Below are 20108 nucleotides of genomic sequence, written 5' to 3'. Positions count from 1 at the left end.
ATGCCTACTCTCCATACAGCATATTTTCCCATGCCACCAAACAACAGTTTCTCTCACAGCTTATTCCTTACAACTCTGACCTGCACCCACCATCCAACAAAGTATTGTTGACACACTGAATAGGGCTTCCCTTCTACCAGTAGGTTCACAAGGCCACCAAACAGCACCTAGTATCTAACAGCATATCCAATGGGCCACCAAACAGTACCTACCTTCTAAAAGCCTGTGCCGGAGGCCGCTGAATAGTATGTACTCTCTGTGTATTTCCTACCTAGACCACTGTACAGTACCTCCCTTTTAAGAGCATATACACTCGGCCACTGAACGGTAACTACCCTCTAACAGTGTGTCCCCAACGCCACCAAACAGTGCCTGCCCTCTCACAGTGTGTACCCTTGACTACCAAAGAGTATACACACTATACTTCTGTACTTACAGATACACTCTGTCATCACTGCTACTAGTGTACATTGCAGACCACAGATTTAACTTCTCCCCTTCCAGCAGCACTTTTACCAAGCTACGCCTTCAAACACAACTGAGCCGGATTCTCCACTTGGTCCTGAATTTGGTGGACTCTTTTCTCTCTCCCACAGGACACATGGCTAGATACAGTTCAATTCTGAACCAGATTCCAAGTCAGTCTGTCTCAACACGAACCATCCCAGGACCCCCTGGCGAGCCAGGTCGACCAGGGTCGCCTGGACCACAGGGAGAACAAGGAGCACCAGGAAGTCCTGGATTTCCCGGCAATCCTGGCCAGCCAGGAAGACCAGGAGAAAGAGGTGAGCTGAATACTTACAATGTACACTAGTATATATCAGCATGCTGCCATGGTGTGATTACTTTGCTGACCTAATTTCTCTGTAATTAAGAATGGGTCCCAAGGTGCAAAGTTGGGGTTATACCGAAAGCTATGGAGACTGCCGATCACCAAGTTAATGCAATCTTTACAGAGCGTGATTGGGTAGAATGACATTTGGGATTGATGATCATATCCCTGCTAAGGCCTGATGATTATATGAAAATGCAAGTGGTTTCCATTCTTGCAGAGCCTGGGAGCTGTGGAAGTTTACAACTCCAGATGTTTTTCTTTTTTAAATCTGATTTTTGCCCTCCATCCTACAAATAAAGGAAATATAGTCAAAGAATATCAGCTTCAATAGTTAAGCAGTTTAGTTCTGGAAAAAAAGGTAGAATTTTCTTACTAAATTTGAAATTAATTAGATTAAAACTTCCTAAATTATAATACCACAAGGACACCTGTCAGATGTGGAAGGAGGGTTCTGGCTGAGAAGGGAGAACTGGATCAGGGTCAGATGGTAAAAAGAAAATAATAAAGAGGGTGGCAGAGGGGGAAACCACAACAAATGAAATTGTGCTATTAACCAGCCATTTGTCCAACTTTCTCTTTACCTGTATTTATATGATGTCCCTTTGTCCTCTCCTTGGTATATTTGTCTAATTAAATAGCAAACGCTATGGGGCCTGACTTATTTTTTCAATCTGGGAGACATCTGGCATGCTTTGATGTGCTTTAGAAATAATAAAAATAACTTCACAATGGCACTGTGAGACTAAATCAGTCAGTGTCTGTGAAGTGCTTGGAGATCCCTACAGGGAAAGCACAACTGAACAGCCAAGTATCATTGTTCTTCTCATTAGAATAATCAATTAGTGACATTTTTCAAAAAATTGTTCTCGTGACTGTTCATGTCTTGGAGCTTAATAAGTCAGACATCTTGTTCCGTAGCCAGAAAACTAATATTATATTGTTATGAAGAGAACACTTTTGAGTGACCTTTTAACTTGCCACCCTTCCTCCCCCATAAGTCTCTGAGCCCTTAAGACCACAGTTCTAATGACTGTGGTGTAAGAGGAGAGGAGATTTAGAGTGCTAGCTTGCCAGCAATGGACTTCTGTGTCAAGCTGAACAATGGTAGACATTGTTCATGGTTTCAGGAAAGAGGGGGCAGGGGACAAGAATGGAGGAAGATGGAAAGACGGAACAAACAAGGGATTGACTGTGAGGGGATGACTGAGAGAAAACAAATGTAGGTTGGAGGAGAGCTGCCTCCATTGCGTAAATCGTTGCACTGTTTAAACAGTTTGCTACAGTACACAAAAATCACACTGAGGTTAAGCACGTTTATATTAACAAAATGAGGGACAAATACTGTTGTTGACTGTAAAATTAATCTGTGAGAAAGAGCACGGCAATACTGTTAGTACAGTAATGTGGAGAACCTGTAAGTAATAACAAAATATTGCCTAAGAAGGAGGCCATCACATTCATTATTGCCATGGATGCAAACAACTGCTGCTGCAGTAAGATACCCTTTGACAGAGGTTTTGTTCATTTGGATTTGGAAGTAAAGCAAAGGTCTATTAAGTACACTGTCAAAAATGTCTAGTCAGCTGGAGCACCTCAGAAATTTTACTAGATGTGATTAATGGATTTTACCCACAACAGCTCATGATCTAATAAATTTGTTCGTGGTAGAGGACTGCTTGATATTTGCAATGCCAATAGTTAATACTTTTGTATGTGTCTACTGGCTAAAAATAGATTGATCATTTTAAGGCCTGGTCTCAAATGTTTTATGATAAAACATGAAGATAAATATTTTCATTTGCATATGTGTTTTTCAGACAGTTATCCAAACAGTGAAACACAGTGCAGTAAATTATTGAAAGGGATGAGTAGAGCTTGTCAGAAGCTAGAGTGGCCTGCTGAAAAATGTTTTATTCCCTATTTAATTAATCTCATTCTGCTGTTTAATTGCAGAGTGAAGGTTTTGTTTAGCAGAAACATTCCCTGGCCTGCTGAGCTATTTGGGCCCCTGCAGGTCACAGACCCTGCACTGATCAGAGGGTGCACAAATCCACGAACAAGCAAGAGTCAGCCTTCTGTAGAAGGCCAATAAAAAACTGGCTGTCTGGCTGCAAAGCTGATTGCAGAGTGGAGAACTCAGATGTGTTCCCAGTTTTCACTTCTGCCCAGTCCCACCCGCAGAGAAGCAGCAATTGAAAATTCCTTTGGTTCCAGAGTGAGCTAGCCTAACTCTCCTGGGTCACTACATACTGGGGGATAAACAGAATCAAAACCCTTTTGGCTTAGTCTGGAGGCTTTGTTGTAATTATTTTTTTATTTAGCTATTCAGAAGGTATAGGGGAGTAAAGGCACTTTGAAGTAGCGTGGGCTCTTCAAACTGCCTGCGGCTACACACATGCCGGCACTTCAAAGTTTGACACTTGGAAGTTACCACAGGGAAGAATTAGTGTAATGAAGTGCTGCATGTGCACTGCAGCACTTTGTTTGTAATCTCCCATCACCCTGATTACCATGCCCCCTTCGAAGTTTCGGGCAAGTGTAGACCCAGCCAGGCTGTGTATACACTGTTTGGCTATGTCTACACAGCAGCATTATTTTGAAGTAAGCTATTCAGGAAGGCTGTTTCTACACTTGCATTCCTCTTTCGAAAGAGAAATGCAAATGAGGGAAATCGAAAATGCAGATGAGGCACTGATTTACATATTGCATGCTTCATTTGCATAATCTCTTTTCAGAAGAGATTCTTTCAAAAGAAAAAAAGCAATGTCGATGGGGCGCTTTCAAAAATATACCTGATCTTCAAAAGAACCCTTCTTCCTGAAACGAAATAGAAAGAAGTGTTCTTTCAAAGATGGGTGTATTTTTGAAAGCCCCCTTATTCCTCAAATGTTGGAGGAAAAAGGGGGCTTTTGGAAGCAGGGGTTCCTTCTGGAAGAGCCTGTCTACATGGCTCTGTAGCTTCTGCAAGGGGCTCTTCCAGAAGCGAAATCTTGCAGGAATATGCAAATGATGCATGAGATATTTTAATCATGCCTTATTTGACTATTTCCCTTTGCTTATTACTATGCCCCTTCCGGAAGGGAGGAGGCTGTGTAGATGCGGCCTTTATGGGCACTTTTGTTGACAAAAATAATTCCTTCCCCTTCTGGGGGGGTGTTTGCTTTGTCAGCAGAAGAGCACTCCTACCAACAAAGCACTGTTTACACTAGAATAGGTTAGCACTCTCTAATTAGCACTCTCTAATCTGGCACCCTCAGGACCTGACCAGAGCTGGATGAGAGAATTTGCTGGATCATGGGAGGTCAATATTGTCTAGCAGCATTATCAACACTTCCACTGCTTACTTGTCTCTTAGAAGACATGTAGGCATCAATCAGAGCTAAATAACAGCATAGAACACTGAAAGCCAGGACTGGTGGCTGTAAACAAACTTTACGGAACCATGAGAAACTTGGCCACACCCACGATAAGTGGTCGTTCAGCTGACTAAAATCATGCTGGATTACAGATATTGCCCGACAAGATAGTTCTGGATTAGATTGGTTCAATCTGTATTTTCCACTGAAAGGCTTTGGCTTTGTGAGTGTATGTGTAGTGCAGGTGGTGGGGGGAGGATTCTTTTTATGCTCCTGTGAAAGAAAATAAGCTTTGTTGCCCACTTCCCCATGTAGATAAAGCCTTCACCTCAGCTTTTACTCCTTGCTCATGAGGAAGTTTAGATCACAAGCAACTGGAGGTAAATGAATTTTCCTGTGCTCTGCTGTGCTGTGTTGGGTCCTTTCCATGCACATGACCTCAATAACACTTTGCCTGAGTTAAGGGCTAAATAAAATATGAGTGAGGACCTCAGTGTTTAACCGACATTGTATGTTGTTTCTCAGTTTGAATGGACATGTTTCAGATTTGCCATTGCTTATCGATTTCACTTCACCTGGGTATAATGTGTGCATACATGTAAAGGAATTATAATTGAGTTGGGAAGAGTTGTAGTTTGAGTGCTCTTGAGGCAGTTGCTTTCTGAAACACCATTTTATTGCTGGCTTAGTGTAAGCTTAAAATGGTGCTTATACTAAACCTCCACATAGATCCCAGATGTTTACTGCTGGCCAGCTGTTTTAATGACAAAATAATGTTTTCGCACAGACTTTATCTGCTGCATGTGCCAGCATTTACTTCCACAACAAACGTACAAATATTGTTCTCAGGGAAGCAAGGTGAGTGGGTCATATATTTCATTGTCCCAACTTCATTAGTGACTGAGACAAGCTTTTTTATATGGAGCCCTTCTTCATATTTAGTAAAGGTACTCGGCGTGTCACAGCTAAATTCCAGACAGGACAGATTGCTTAGCATATGTAATTTACACATTTTCTAAGGGTACATCTGTACTTACTGGAGGATCGACCCTAGTGGGGACATGCTAAATCAAACCATCAGGGCTTGAAAGTCAACCCTGGTACTCATTCTCGCAGGGCAGCTGGATAAATCAATCATAGATAAATTGATTCCTGCCACAAAGTTCATATTTAAGATTGACTTCAGGTCTAGTGCAGACATACCCAAATAGATCTTTCAAGCTGAAGTGACACATTAACACCTCTGTAGTCAAAGGATGACATAGGGGAGATTGTAAGTTAGATTGTTGTAATCAGTCATAACGCCAGTGTCTTTATTGTGACAGGATGTTTAAGGTCTAGCAAAGTTATGAACTTAAGCTCCCTAGTTCGTCTTTTGAAGGTGTACTGCAAATTTCCTTTGAGGACAAGGACTAAATGGTCAGATCCATGACGTGATCCATCTGTCATGTTTCTGCGTTTCACTTAAGACTGTACTCATTACCTAATAAATTTCTTAGTCTTTAAGGTGCTACAGGCCTGCTTGTTATTTGATACTGTACTGGTTGTCTTATTGCACTCACCTAGTCATTATTGGGTCATTTACTGCACAGATGTTATGATAGGAATGGGAAGGGCTCATGTATCCGGAAAAGGCCCATGGATCTTGGGGGAAGAAGGCATAGCACTCATCATAGAAGCAGTTTTTGCACCTGTTGTTATGACAGGGTTTAGTGAAATTTTGAGTTGGTGGCTTTCGTTCTGCGAGAAGCTTGTTTCTGTTGATGAGCTTGGAGAGGCTAGGAGGTTGTCTGAAGGTTGTTTGTTTGAACTGGGGGTTCAGGACAAACTGCTTTCAGGATGTGGTGCCCATCAAATATGAGATGTAATTGTTTGATGATGAACTGTATGAGTTCCAGTTTGGGGTGGTAGGTGGCAAGTCTGGGGTGAGAGGTTGAAGGGTTGTTCATTTCCCACCACCGTCTCCTGCCCCAGCTTGAAGCTGGGTCTCTTGAAGTATTTGAGTGGCTTATTCCATGATACAATTTATTTCTCTAGTGGAGTGTCTATGTTTGCTAACAGTAATTTTAAGTGTATTAAGGCAGTGGTTCCCAGTCAAGGTCTGGAGCCACTTGGGGAGTTGTGGGCAGGTTTCAGGATGTCTGTCATGCATGGCTGGCATTAGACTTGCTAGAGCCCAGGGTAGAAAGCCAAAGTCTTGCTGTGCAGGACTGCGGCCCAGGGCCTCAAACTCTACCACGAGGTATGAAACTAAAGCTAGTTTTGTGATGCTCACTGTGGTGTGGGGCTCTGGGCAACTGCCCTTCTTGCTACCCCTTAATGACGGCCCTGGCTTTTATATGCAGAAAAACAGGTGTAGTGGCACAAGTGGGACATGGAGATTTATAGTATATGTATGTGTGGAGGGGAAGGGCTCAGTAAGAAAAAGGTTGAGAACCCTGTGCTGAGGTTATGTTTCCTGGACTGTTTCCCTGGAGCATATTCTGTGATAGCCAAGTGTCTGCCTATAGATACTAGATTTCTTAGTAGGTTCAGGGTGCTTACAGGACCTGTTAAGGTAAGTGTGATGATCTGTGGGTTTCCTGTGTACAATTGTCTCTAGGATTTCATTGCTGAAGTCAGTCATCATGTCCATGAAGTTGTTTGATGGCTGGGTGATGTCTTCTAGAGTTAAGGTGGACATCTATGAGGGAGTTTAGGTCATCCATCCAGAGAATGAAAATATATCATTAATGTATTACGGTTTCATGGTGCATTCGTCCAGAAATTCATCCTCAGTTTGGGCCCTGATGAGGTTCACATACCAGGGAGCAATTCAGGAGCCCAGGGCATGTAATGTTTGGACAAAGTGTTTATTGGTAAATGTGAAAATGATGACTGCAGAGTTAATGGCCACTTCACCTTAAATGATCTCTTAGGCTACGTCTACACTTGCCAGTTTTAGAGCAAAAAGTCAGGTTCACTGAAAATCTTTGTCGTCACTGAAAATCTATATTCAGCTACTGAGAACTGTTGTCAGATGCTACCAGCATGGTGCTCTGCTGTCCCCAGTGTTCGTATCACTCGGCTGCGTGCGTGTGTTCCCTCTGTGCACTGCCCCAGCTCTGCAGATAGCCAACACAGCAGACCCGAAGAGAACCCCCAATGACCACAGAGTCTAGTAAAATGCAAAGGCGCGTCGGCCACGTTTATTGCCGTATTGGACACAATAGTAGCTCCCTGTAGACTTCTTAGTCTAAGTCAGGGCATACTACAAATATGCACCCACGATCAATGGACTCGGCTCAGTCAGTGGCAGGACTTTCCACTGCCCCCTCAGCCGGACCCAGACCAGATCCCAGAAGTACATTCTTATACACAGGTACAAACAATTTACACATCACTCCTGACGTATTGAGGTACAACCCTTCTACGTAATCAGGTGCTGCCTCTCACCTTGTACATGTTGGTTCGAACAAAACAACTCTATCCATCATATTACCCTTTTGCCCCTGTCATTGGGATGGATTGGTTTATTCTTTCTTATCTGTGGAATGTTCCAGGGTAGGGTGTTCTGGTACCATGTACCCACTTCAATATGCTAGGTAGATATGTTTATGCAACATCAACCCTCTTCTTGCCAACTTCTGTGAGCAATGCATTCCTTTAGCTCACAGCTGCACTTTGCTTTCTGTTAGCAAAGTCTTGACCATTACTTTGGTTCAGGCCTAAGGCCTCATACTGGGCCTGTACTTACTACAAGAACCAGTGCAAAAATGAAACCCCTCCAACAAGAGTCTCTTCGTTTTTAGTGCTGATGCTGTTGTTCTGATGTGCTATTGATTGCTTTTACCATCCCGTTGTCCTCCTGAGCTGTCCCACAATGTGGCCATTCTGTGAAACTCAGCAGTCCCGCATCCAGATGTGCTCCTCCCTTTTGCACCGTTCTGACAGCCAGCGCTGTCACTGCTCCAGGACACAAAACAAATCATTATTGTAAAATACGCCGCATGATGATGCATCCCATGATGTGAACCGAGGCAGACAGACAGAATGTGTTGTGCAGAGTCAGGCAGGGAGATGGAGGGGGTGAGGGCTGACGTGGGGCAGGGGGGTCTCCACTCCTGCTGCCTCAGGACTGTTTACTTCTGGTGGCTGTCACATACACCTATCCAACCCTGCAATAATAATGATTTGCTCTGTGTCCTGGAGCAGACCACTCCTCTTACTGGCAATGCAGGTGCTGTATATGTGGCCTGTGAAAGACAATGTGACCACAAACCAGAGCTTTGCTTTTAACACTTTTCCCTCACTGATAAAAGGGTCAGCAATAAAATGCAACGAGTGTAGACATAGCCTGAGAAAATAGGGTAACTAGTTCTGCTAAACAATCTGCTGCACCTTGTAATTAGCTGTGACACGGAGTACTTTTCCTGGACTCGAAGAATGCTGTGTAGGCTTGGAAGCTTGTCTCTCTCTCACCAACTGAAGTTGCTCAAATAAAGGGTATTGCTTTCATGTAATAGTCTGTGACAGTTTAAATGTGTTTGCCTTGCTACAGTACCCACAGCAGAGCTAACAGAATGCAATGGAGAGTTCAAGCTCCCTTTTTGCAGCTAACAAACACCTACCAGAGCTGAAAGTTAGCCTCAAAAATTCCTTTTTAAAAGTAGGAAGAATTCAGTGCCTGATCACATAAGTATTTTGTTTTGTATACTTCTGCAGAAGGTTTCTGCGGGAATTAGGATGCAGGTTGTAGCATATCTCTTCCATCTGTGACTTCTTCCCACATATCCAGTACAATAAAACCATTCAAACAAGGTGTTTCCTGGAATTTCACAAGGAAATTGAAGGTTACATAGTAAACAAATGCTAACTTTCAAAGAGGAGTCTTCAGCTCAGATGTATCAAAGGGGTAGAACTTCAGTAGCCCTGAGACCAGCAGGCAATATGGTGCTTTGCTAAGAAGTGTAGCAGAAAGAACATTTTCAAAACTGAATGCTTTAGGCACTTGAGTCCCATTGCCTTTCAACAGGACTGGAGCTCCTAGGATCTAAGGCTATGTCTACACTAGGCAAAATAAGTCGACTGTAGATACACAGTTCTAGCTACGGCAATTGCATAGCTGGAATCAACCTGTCTGTGCTCGGCTTACTTGGCCTTCCCTACTGAAGGAGGTTGATGGGAGAGTTTCTCCCATCAACCTCCTTTACTCTTTGCATCTCATGAGGAGTAGAGGAGTCAACTGTGACCTCTGAGAGATTTATTTCACGTGGCCCTACCAGATATATTGTAGACATAGCCAAAGTGGTTTTAAAATTGGGACCTCGGCACTCTTGAAGATCTCACCCCAGAGATTTTTACCTTCAACAGTGAGATAAAGCCTGTCCCCTACTCTAAGTTTCTTAGTAATCCGAGGAAGAACATCAAATAAGCAAAACAGAGCCCAGCCTTTGGTCCTGAGAAGAGCAAGACTTTAAAGATGAGAATGATATCATCTTGGACACCAGTGTGAGGACTCCGGAGTGGGAGTTACAGGCTAAGCACTCAGGCTCCTGGCTCTTGAGTTTCTGTGATAGCCTGTGGATATACTTGGCAGGCAATTCAGGAAATGAACAATTACAGTAATCAAGTCTAGCTGTTATGGAGGCGTGAATTATGATCTCCAGGTTGGGATTGGGGTGTACTCTGGCAATAGTCCTCAAATGCTAAAAGGAACATTTGGTTACATGTTTAACACGTTTCAGCATAGGCTTTAGTTTAATGTTACCCCCGCGGCCTAGAAGAAATGATAGTGCATTACAGCCAACAAGTAGCGAGGTGGTCACAGGCACAGAAGTTAATTGCTGTGCACTGATAAAAAGAAATGTTTCATTTGCAGTGGCTGTGAGTTTTTAAAAATTTTTGACTTGCATAAATTCATGGGCGAGCTATAAAGGGCTAGATTCATGAAGGGATTTGGGTACATGAAGCTCAAATTTCAGTCCTAAGCCCTGCTCAGCTGGTGCCTATGTTACCTGCGTGCCTGCTGGCAAAATCCCTTTGGTGCACAAATTTCTGCTGTCCCCATCCCTGCCCCTGTCCCCAGGGTGCCCGCCCATCCCTGTCCCCATCCCCGCCCCTGTCCCTAGTGCGGGTTGCCCCCCCTGCCCCATTTCCTGATGATTCCCCTTGCCAGGGTGCCCCCTCCCGCACCCCCCCCCCCGCATGCAGTCTAGGTGTGAGCTGGACATGGCTTTCCTCAATGAGGACAGCCCCAACAGTGGCCTTGCCCATCCTGAACTGGTGGCCGAGGGATCGGTAACTGTCTGGGGTGGCCAGCTTCCACAGGGCAATGGCCACCCTTTTCTGCCGGGGGCATGCCAGACTCAGGTGGGTGTCCTGGTGTTGGAGAACTGCGGTGACCCAGTGGCACAGCTCTAGGAATGTCCCTTTGGTCATCCTGAAGTTCTGTAGCCACCAGTCGTTGCCCCAGTCCTCCAGCACCAGCCAGTCCCACCAGCTGCTGCTTGTGGAGAAGCACCACAGGTGGTGGATGACCCAGGTGACAGGCTGGGGACGTTGTGCCCAAAGATGGCATCCAGGAAAGTGCCTATTATGGTGGCCACCCAGAGCCACTGCAGCACAGCGGCCAGGACCACAGCCAGCGTGCTGGCCATGGCTGGGATGGAGGGGAGGTGCTGCCCAGGGTCCATGGGGACCCAGGATGCCTCCTCCTGTCTCTGTCTCTGCTGATGCCTGGGGACAGGGTTGCTGGCCCTTGGCATTTGCAGACCAAGGCACAAGGGGGGAGCCCTTTAAAGGGACAGCGGGCAGCCATGCAACCCTGCCCTTGGCGCTTCCTGACCCTGCTCTTTTGACAGAGCGCCCTGGTATGGGTGGACACTCTCTTTCAAAATGGCGCTGGAGTTCTTTTGAACGAATGGACAGAACTGTCTGTCTCCACTGATGTGTGTGGATGCTCCGTTTCGAAAGGCCATCTTTCGGTATGCTCTTTCGAAAGATGGTCTTTTGAAATGCAGTGTAGTGTAGATGCACCCAGTGTGAAAGTCTTGTCTGAAGTAGTTTCTCAGTAGGGTGACATCCAACCCTTATTTTAAAGGATGTTCCGTGGCCATTTTACACTTTAGCGGTAGTTTATGATAATTGCACTGTATACTCAAGGGAGAGGGGGTAAATATGTACATTTGTGAGCAATATATATGTATATGCAAAGGGAAATACGGATTGAACTTCTCTGGTCTGGCACTCTCTTGTCCTGCAACAGCCGTAATCTGGCATGATTTGATTAGCTGGACAACCACTTACTATGGGTGTGGCCAGGTTTCCTGTGGTCCCAAAAAGGTTGTTTATAGCCACCAGTCCTGGCTTGCAATGGTCTGTGCTCCTATTTAGCTGTGATCTATCCCTAAATATCTTCTAAGAGCCCAGAAAGCAGAGGAAGTGTTGGTAATGCTGCTAGACAGTATTGAGCGTCTATAGTCCACCAAATTCTCTCATCCAGCACCATGCAGGTCCTGAGTGCACTGGACTAGAAAGGTTCAACCTGGAGTGTTCCCTTAAAATGGCTCTTAAATACAGCACTGCTCCTTATTTGCCTTATTTGCCATGTGGTTTGCCCTCTGCTTCCTTCTAATAAAGGTAGTCACCCCATCTTTCCCTGAAAGCTTTCTTGCAGCATTGCCAACCAGCCAGAATGGGAATTCATTTTCATTCATGCTGTCACACAGCCTAATACCATCATCAATTGCAGGAGGTCAGTCTCTCTGTTTCCCCCCCCACCTCAGTTACAAATCTTTTCCCTCTGCTCTCAGCCTCCTGTTACATCTCAGAGGCCATTGTTTTTAGATGACAAATCTGAGGAATTGTTCCAGACTGATGTATAAGGGAAGGAGGTTTTGGAGTAAAGGGACCAATTAAACAGGAATAAGTCATCAGGACCCATAAGTGCTGACTCCGGGGGTGCACGATTTACACTTAAATTTATTCCAGAGGCTGCATTGGTGCAGGCTGGAAGTACAGCTGTACAAAGCTACCCTTGCTGGCCCTGCTGAGTGTCCTGGATAGCGTGGCCTGTGCTTCCTTTCTTTCTACCCTGCTGGAGCCATACTGGTAGTAGGCCCTAGGAGTGTTTTGTCCCCCTTTATTAGCCCACAGTAGAAGGAAGAGATGGGCCCCACACTGTTTCAGTCCCAGCCGTTTCACTACCAAACACCAAGCTGTGGAAAGACAACTGCAACAAACAGCCAGTCCATAAAGAGCTATGTTCAAGCTGTTGTTCTGATTGTTAATATTTCAATAGGTTTACCAGGAGAGAAAGGTGAAAGAGGCACACCAGGTGTTGGAACACAAGGGCCCAGAGGGCCACCAGGTCCTCCAGGTAAATTTTTATAATTTTTCTCCAGAGCTCAGAGAGTTCACATACATAACCTAGCACAGTAATTGCAGGATAGCTGAGATTTTTTCAGGGGGGGGTCTGTCTAGCACCCTGTGTTGTCAGGCAGCAGGAGCCCTCATGTCCCAGCTGTATTTTGGGCACCTCAGTGTCACAATTCTTGCACCATCAGATCACAATCCAGCATTGCAATATGGTGACACTGTATCAGTCACACGCATATTCACCCTTTGCCTGCAATAAACTGCTTGTTCAAAAGATAGGTATTTTTGTAGAAATAGGGATTGAGAGCGAGAGGCGTGGCTGCAGTTGGTTTCTTATTGAAATATTTATGACTTCTGGAAAGGTTTATATTTAGTTCATGGAAAAATATACAGGGTGAAATTCAGGCCCAGGAGAACAAAAACAAATTGACTTCAGTAGGGCCAGGATTTGTCCCCTTGAGTAGATTGCTCAAAAGGATTAATGTTCCATGTGTGCCATACAAACTGGAGGAGGTAAGGGAGCCTGGAGTATCCTCCCCCAAAGCGTTACCTGACATTGGTGCAATCTGATGAGCCTAGACCGCCAGCCATCATCAGAAGTGTTAAAGTAAACGTTCAGGCTGAAAAAAACTCTGTCTGATAGTCTTAGCAGTGAGGACATGAGGCTCATCAGAAGTAGGGAAATCACCCAACACTGTCCCCACTTTGCCAGGGAAATGTTAAGGCATTCCCAGGAGTCCCTCCAGTTTTAGTGAAGCAGATGTGTAGCACAGCCAGGATGTTCTCTGGATGCTCTTCATTTCATGCATGTATTTTATGCAGGACCTTCAGGTGAAAGTAGAACTGGCAGCCCAGGGCCACCAGGATCCCCAGGCCCACGAGGTCCAACTGGTCATACAGGTGTTCCTGGTCCACAAGGTCCTTCTGGCCAACCTGGCTACTGTGATCCTTCTTCTTGTGCGGGGTATGATGTGGGAGGTGAGTATGCTTCATCAGTGTGGTCTTTAGCTGGCCTTCAGGACTCAGCTCTGTAGATGGAGAGCAATGAGAAGGAAGTGTAGCACTTTAACCCAAGAGCCAAAGTAAGATGGAGGCTTCTGATAAAACCTTGCCTTAAAATGTTATACCTCCTTGAAAAGCTGTGGGACTAATTCTGCTCTGATTTATGGATTTACACTGAGAAAGGAGTGTAACCTTAAGGTAAGAAATAAGAAAATATCCATCAAACCCAGAAGGCCAATCTCATGAATGAAGCATATCAGCACTGTCTTGTATATGTTTGTGGCACTGTCCAATTGTACGATTCCATTACATGTCAACTGAGTGTTGTTTTTGTTGAGTCTCCATGTTCTAATGTTTGTGACAGTGGAGTTTTACATCTGTAGTCTTTTAAACTACAGTTTCCTTATTCATGTGCTTCTGTACAGCATGACAGCATGAACTCTGCTAAATGAAAACTACTGTAACCTGAAAGAAGGCTGCACGTGCTCGTCGTTAACCAATCAAACATAATACAGAAAACAGGCTCTTTTCTAAAGTCCCTTCTGTATCATTTAGGGTGCCTGTATGGTAATGTTTTCTGTGTAGTATATAGAGGCTGTGGAAGGGAAATTAACAGCAATTGTGACAGTCATGTTAATGAAGTTTAGCTTTCTGCTTGTGTACAATGTTAGTCACTACAAATGTAATTCATGAGACAGTTTGTATGTTTTACTGATCTGTATGTTTTTGTTGTTCATCTTTCCCCATCCTTTTCTTCTTACTATCCCTAATCCTCATTGTTCATTTCCTATTTAAAGGCCCAATCCCTTACAATGGCTTCCACTCCAGAAGGTGAAAAGCTCATTCTGGTTGCATTTTTCCTTTCATTTGGCTGAAGGTCAGAAATGGATACAGAACTGCCCCTTACTTTCCATCAACAATATTGACCACCACTAGCGGACTTTGCTTAACTGCTGTATATGCACTTAGTCTCCCTGCCCTGTTAAAATTTGCATGACTTTTTCTGTTCATTAATCATAGATTCTAGGAAATAACTGGAATCTTGTAAAGCAGATAAATGGACTGAATATGTAATAAAGCACAATGGTGTAATGTTTGGTGATGGTTTCCAACTAACTTGGCTGTCAAGTGGTAGCTTTGTTTCCAATCTCTCTTGCTGTTAAATGTTTCATGTTCCTGTTTGTGAATTAAAGATATCATCTTTAAAGAGACATGTAATATTCAAATTCCCTAATTACTACTTTAATTTTCTGCTCCCCTCCTTTTTGTGCTACCCATATGAATACTCTCGCTGGTGGTGGGGTAAGGTGGATACGGTGATGCAACTGATCAAGACATCCCTGTAGTGCAATTGCCACATAACTCCTACCAAATGTATGACCCCGAGGAACTCTATGATGGTGAACAACAGCAACATATAGTTCATGGGTCCTACCCCCAAGGAGCTCAATATCCCCAGTCCTCCTATCCAGAACCTCGTATTGCTCAACCAGAGTTTACTCCTGTTCGGGAAGAGATGGAAGCCATGGAAGTGAGATCCCCTGGAATTAGTCGCTTCGCAAGGAAAATTGCAAAAAGAAATGTGAACTCTTCAGTGCGCAAGAAGGCAATTAAAAAAACTGCTTAAGGAACTATTAAAAGGGAAAATTTATGTGCATATATTTTTAGGCTTGTGGTCAATTGCCTAAATGATCATCATGGAAATGGTTACATGCTCATATATTAAAGGGGAAAAAATGTACACAACCACTTCAGTGGAACAAATAATGTTGCATGCCAGAAAATATTAGTATGTTAGTGGGTTGGTGCTAGAAGATTAAAAGGTCATTTGCAGACCTTTGTTCTGTACTGTTTGACACACTATTCAAACTGTATCTATAAGAAGTGCATCACAATTGGTACAATTAAGAAGTTAATTCAGTTGTATCTCGCTGTCCATTTTTCTTATTTGTTCCATTAATATTTCGGTAGATTGCTTTTCTTCCTAAATTCATGCCCGAAGAGACTGCATAGCCAGTAAGTCTCTTTATGGCTGGTTGTTACATCCTTTCACAAACAAGTCTTATGTTAATGGGATTTTTTCACACTAGGTAGTCAGACTATACAACATTTTATGAGAACATGCTGATAATTTATTGTGAAAATATTTCAGTTGTTTTGTATGCAAATAAAAAGTTGTAAACTTTCATAAATTTACTTTCCATTTTGTTGATTTCAGGTCCAAATATTTGGACAAAACTTCAGATGCCAATGTGTAAAGACAGAATATAGATGCCTATGTGTGTTCCACTGTGGGCAACTGGAGAACAGTACTCAGGTGGCAAGGCAGGCAAGGCCTTTTATCTATTGACAAACCTTGCCGAAACAAAGTTATTTGTATTACAGGTGTGCATAAGCCTGGATCAAGGCTCCAGTATGCCAAGCACCATAAAAAATTCTAATTTAATAATTGCACCAAATTTTAATTCTTACCCATGTTTGACAGAGTTAAGTTTTTGTCTACTCTTCTGCTTCTTAAATGCTTGTGTATTGAACTAGGCGACTGCATAGCAATGATGAAGCAGCTGACTCTGTGGTTATTGTTCAGAACAGATCATCTTCCTTCCCCTGATAGAGGCCAATGTGTGTTCATTCTCATCCAGCTGAGGACTCTCAGTCTCTGCTTGTGGCCCATGGTGTGTTCCTGTAGCTCATCCCACTAAAGGCTGTGGTGGTGGGGAAATCATCGGCATTTAGTGCCTGAAGAGGCTCTACATTTTCTGTACATTCTGAAAACCTCCAGCCAAAATTAGGCCCCAATTTACCAGCGTCCGCACGCACAGCAGTATCACCATCCGTTGGTTTCCGAGTGCTCTTTCCAGTAAGATAACCAGACGTTTCCATTCTGAACTTTAATTTCTGCACTGTTATTTCTTAGCCCACTAATTCTTACCAGTCTCCTGTCATTGTAAGTTGTGAACTGAAGAGTTTTCTCACTGGGACATCTTTAATTTTGCAGCGGTATGGTAGCATGGCAAAGAATAATCGACTATTTTTCATGGCAGCCATATGCACATTCTTACACAATAATTCCTTGCCAGATAAACCCTCAAACCTGACTCTCACGGACTAGCAGAATTTTTTTTTTTTTATTCCAGCCAAATTAGGAGGAACTGAATACTAACTTGCCCAGTTAAACCTTTGAAGTTCTTTTAATGATCTAATTTATAGATTCATTAACAAATTATAAGAGATGCATATACAAGTTTTTGAGCTAATTAAGTATAGCAAATAGGTACTGGGATAACATTTAAATGTCAGAGGGCAGTTGTACCTATTTATGAAAATGCTGGAACATAGTGAGCCTATTTCTGCAGTCTCAATCAGACAAAATTGCTAATGAGATTAGGTGCTAACAACTTTAGAAATCATTTTGTCACAGGCATACCTAATAATGTAGGCAAAAATGGTTGTATGCAATTGGTAGGCTACTAAAGTATTTTCACATATTAGTACAGAACTTAGTTTAATGTTCTGAAGAGGGCCACATGCATCCTTCAGTGCAACAAAATAAACCTTTTTTGGACCTTTTCTAGCTAGCATTTATGTATGTTTAACCTCTTTAAGAAATCCAGAGCCTCTCACTGTGTATACTGAACTGAAGTTAGTTTGCTGATAGCATGACCGGAGGAAACAGTGGCAAAAATAATCACTAGGTATACACTAGCCATGGAAGATCAAATGCTTGGGTTCAATCTTCTGGGGTTCTGTTTTGTGCATGCGTGAAATGGTGCATTTCGAAATCAATGTCAAACCTGGAACGTCTTGCAAGCCGCAAGGATTAAGGAATGTTGGCAGGGGGAGTGCTCCTGGTGACCTGCAGTGAAGACAGGGACCTATGTGAATGGCTGCAAAATCCCACACACAGTTGGCACACCTAAAATTGCATAGCAGCTTTCGACATTCCCACTAACTGTAGATGTAGCCTTAGAAAAGTGGATCTAAAGCCACATACAGGATAATGTTAGCAATACTTGACAGCATATTCTTTGCTTATGTTAACCCCACCATTCCTGGCACTTAGCTTTGTTTGTGTGAATCAGCATAGTGTCTTTGGAAGTTAAGGCAGCCACACCAGTTTAAGACTGGTCCATTAACTAAGTGTTACTCAAAATTATTTCCCAGGCTAAATCAGTAAGCTCCTCTGTGTGACTGGCAATAGACTAATATTCCATGATTGGCTCAGGTCTATTTGGGATGTTCCTAAAATAAAATTGATTTTTTGTCCCCTAACAGGTTAACTAGAGCTGTATGCATTAAAGATTCAGGATGTCTTTAATGTGAAGTATTTAGTTATGTGTAAATACATTATAATGCACAGACTCTGATTGTGGCAGCAGTCTAGGGGATTGAGACATACTGTCCATTAAAGCGATGAGATGTGTCTAAACGACTTACATCTATTTGCTAAACTCAACCATTAGAGAGAGAGACACACACACACTCTCTCTCTCTCTACAATTTCACTGCCAGGTTAACTAGCTTGACTAAACAAACAAGCAGTCATGTAGCACTTTAAAGGCTAACAATATCTTCGGTGATGCGCTTTCGTCAGACAGACCCACTTCTTCACATCTGAAGAAGTAGGTCTGCCCCATGAAAGCTCATCATCTAATACATTATTTTGTTAGCCTTTAAACTGACATGTGACTGCTTGCTTGTTTTGTTAGGATACAGACTAACATAGCTTGATACAGTAACAGAGAGGTAGCCTCACATTTATAGGTACAGAGGACCAAAAAAAAAAAAAAGGCAAAAAACCTAACAAATCAAATACATAGGAGGGAGATGAGGGGTGGGGGGATGTTAATTGCCCTGCCTGAGATAATTACGAGCATCAAAGGAAGGGAAGCAGTCCTTGTAATGCATGAAGTAATTGATGTCTCTGTTCATACCACGTTAACGTGTCGAATTTTTATAGCTTGATAAAGTAATCCTGCCTCCAGAGTGAAACCCTCCTATTAATAACCCCACCATTATATAAACTCAAATAACTATGTTAGAATAGTAATATAGATTCAAGACTTATCAGGATCTTTTGCTGCCTGTACAATATTAACCACTACAATATACAATCACTGTGCTAGTTGTGTTCTCGCTCCATATTCCTCAAATATTAGCGTTAATCCCACTATGAAACAACAATGTCCACACCCCTCCCCTGCACATAAATCCTTTTAACATACAAGTTAGAGAATGACTTTGGTTATGTATCACATTATGAATTAATTTATGTATTATAGTTTATGACTTGAGCCTATATTTACAGTTTCCTCAAGCGCATATTAAAATTGATGAGACTTACTGGCTTAGCATAATCAAAGTACCTCATACACAAAAGTTGATATATGTGACCTAGTGTCTTCTCTGATGATAAAGAAAGAGGTTGTTCCTGTCTAAAGAGCAATAAAAATATTTTATTTGGAATTTGTGCATTTGCCAAAAAAAGTAAAAGACAGCTGCTGAGGCTCACCATTCACTCCAAAATCCAGTCACTTGAATCCTGAGAGAGTGACAGACTTTGCCAGATGGTCTAATATATTAAAGTTGCTGATTTCTATGTATTTAACACCGGATGAATGGCTGAAACATCCAGTGCCTACCTATAAAATACATATGTTATCCTTACACAAAAAGAGGGCTTATTTCAAAAAGTCTGATGCTTTTTAAAAAACATACTGTTGTTATACTTTAATGGACTGAGAAATTAGGCTTTAAGATAACTGGATAAGAATGTTTCCTTAAATAAGTCCGTCTGAATGCGAAAGAAATGGCTGATATGAAAAATACATTTCAACCAAACCAAAAGGTACTGCTTCTTATGTTTTGGCAATAGAAAAAGTAGCCAAAATTTCCCCTGCAGACTAAAGAAATAAAAATTGGCAGACATGCAGTCCAGCACCCAAAATCTCAAAGGCTAAATTAAGAGTTTAATTCCAGCATCCTTTCCCCTCTCTTAGGAGCACTGTATACAAACAGCTCTACTGACTTTAAAAGGGTAGCTTACTTGTGAGTGAAAAGGTTGTTGCAAAAGTCCCTTAGAATTTTCACCTTAATTTGAATCACTACATAGTTATTTTGCCTATCATCAGTTTCACTGTTTGGGATCGGTAAGAGAAATGCTGCATTACTGTAGGTTAAGTAAAACAACTCTGCTATCCTAAGACAGACGTGAAGGACAGATTTTGGCTTGAAGTTGGTGTCCTGTGCAGGGATTTTCTTGTTTCAGTGCGCTCTTTCTCTACTGAAGTGAGCCCAGCGAGGAGTTCCCATGCAGGTTTGCTCTTCCTCTGATATCCAGGAAAAAAAGTTGTAAAATCAGGCACAGCCCAAGATGTACATTCCTGTGGCTGAGTGCTGAGCTATGGACAAACCATTTGCAGTAAACTGTGACCTGGTACAGTGTTTCTCAATTTATTTTTAAGGCAGACATGGTCATGTGGAAACTCACAGCGTTCCCTGTAGGCTGGGTGCTTACACAGCCACCCAGCTGATTAGCAGAGCACTAACAGCCTCCC

At 42.8% G+C, this 20108-nt stretch overlaps 1 protein-coding gene across 3 annotated transcripts in view; it reads left to right on the top strand.

The window, feature by feature from the left end:
- Positions 1-15703, top strand: part of COL14A1 (collagen type XIV alpha 1 chain) — a 195452-nt gene extending 179749 nt beyond the window's left edge. For 2 of the 3 annotated variants that reach the window (XM_074986728.1, XM_074986726.1), the window contains 4 exons: positions 597-785; positions 12473-12550; positions 13372-13527; positions 14859-15703. In XM_074986728.1, coding sequence (XP_074842829.1) covers positions 597-785; positions 12473-12550; positions 13372-13527; positions 14859-15178 — 743 coding nt within the window. In that variant the 3' untranslated portion in view covers positions 15179-15703. Of the gene's footprint in view, positions 1-596; positions 786-12472; positions 12551-13371; positions 13528-14348 lie in introns of all 3 variants that reach the window. The other variant, XM_074986727.1, reaches the window with a different exon arrangement.
- Positions 15704-20108: the final 4405 nt, after the last annotated feature.

The sequence above is a fragment of the Carettochelys insculpta genome, chromosome 2 (genome assembly GCF_033958435.1).
Source record: "Carettochelys insculpta isolate YL-2023 chromosome 2, ASM3395843v1, whole genome shotgun sequence".
Taxonomy (NCBI): domain Eukaryota; kingdom Metazoa; phylum Chordata; order Testudines; family Carettochelyidae; genus Carettochelys; species Carettochelys insculpta.
Note: the sequence above shows the minus strand (reverse complement) of the source record. Positions and strands in the feature narration are given on the sequence as shown.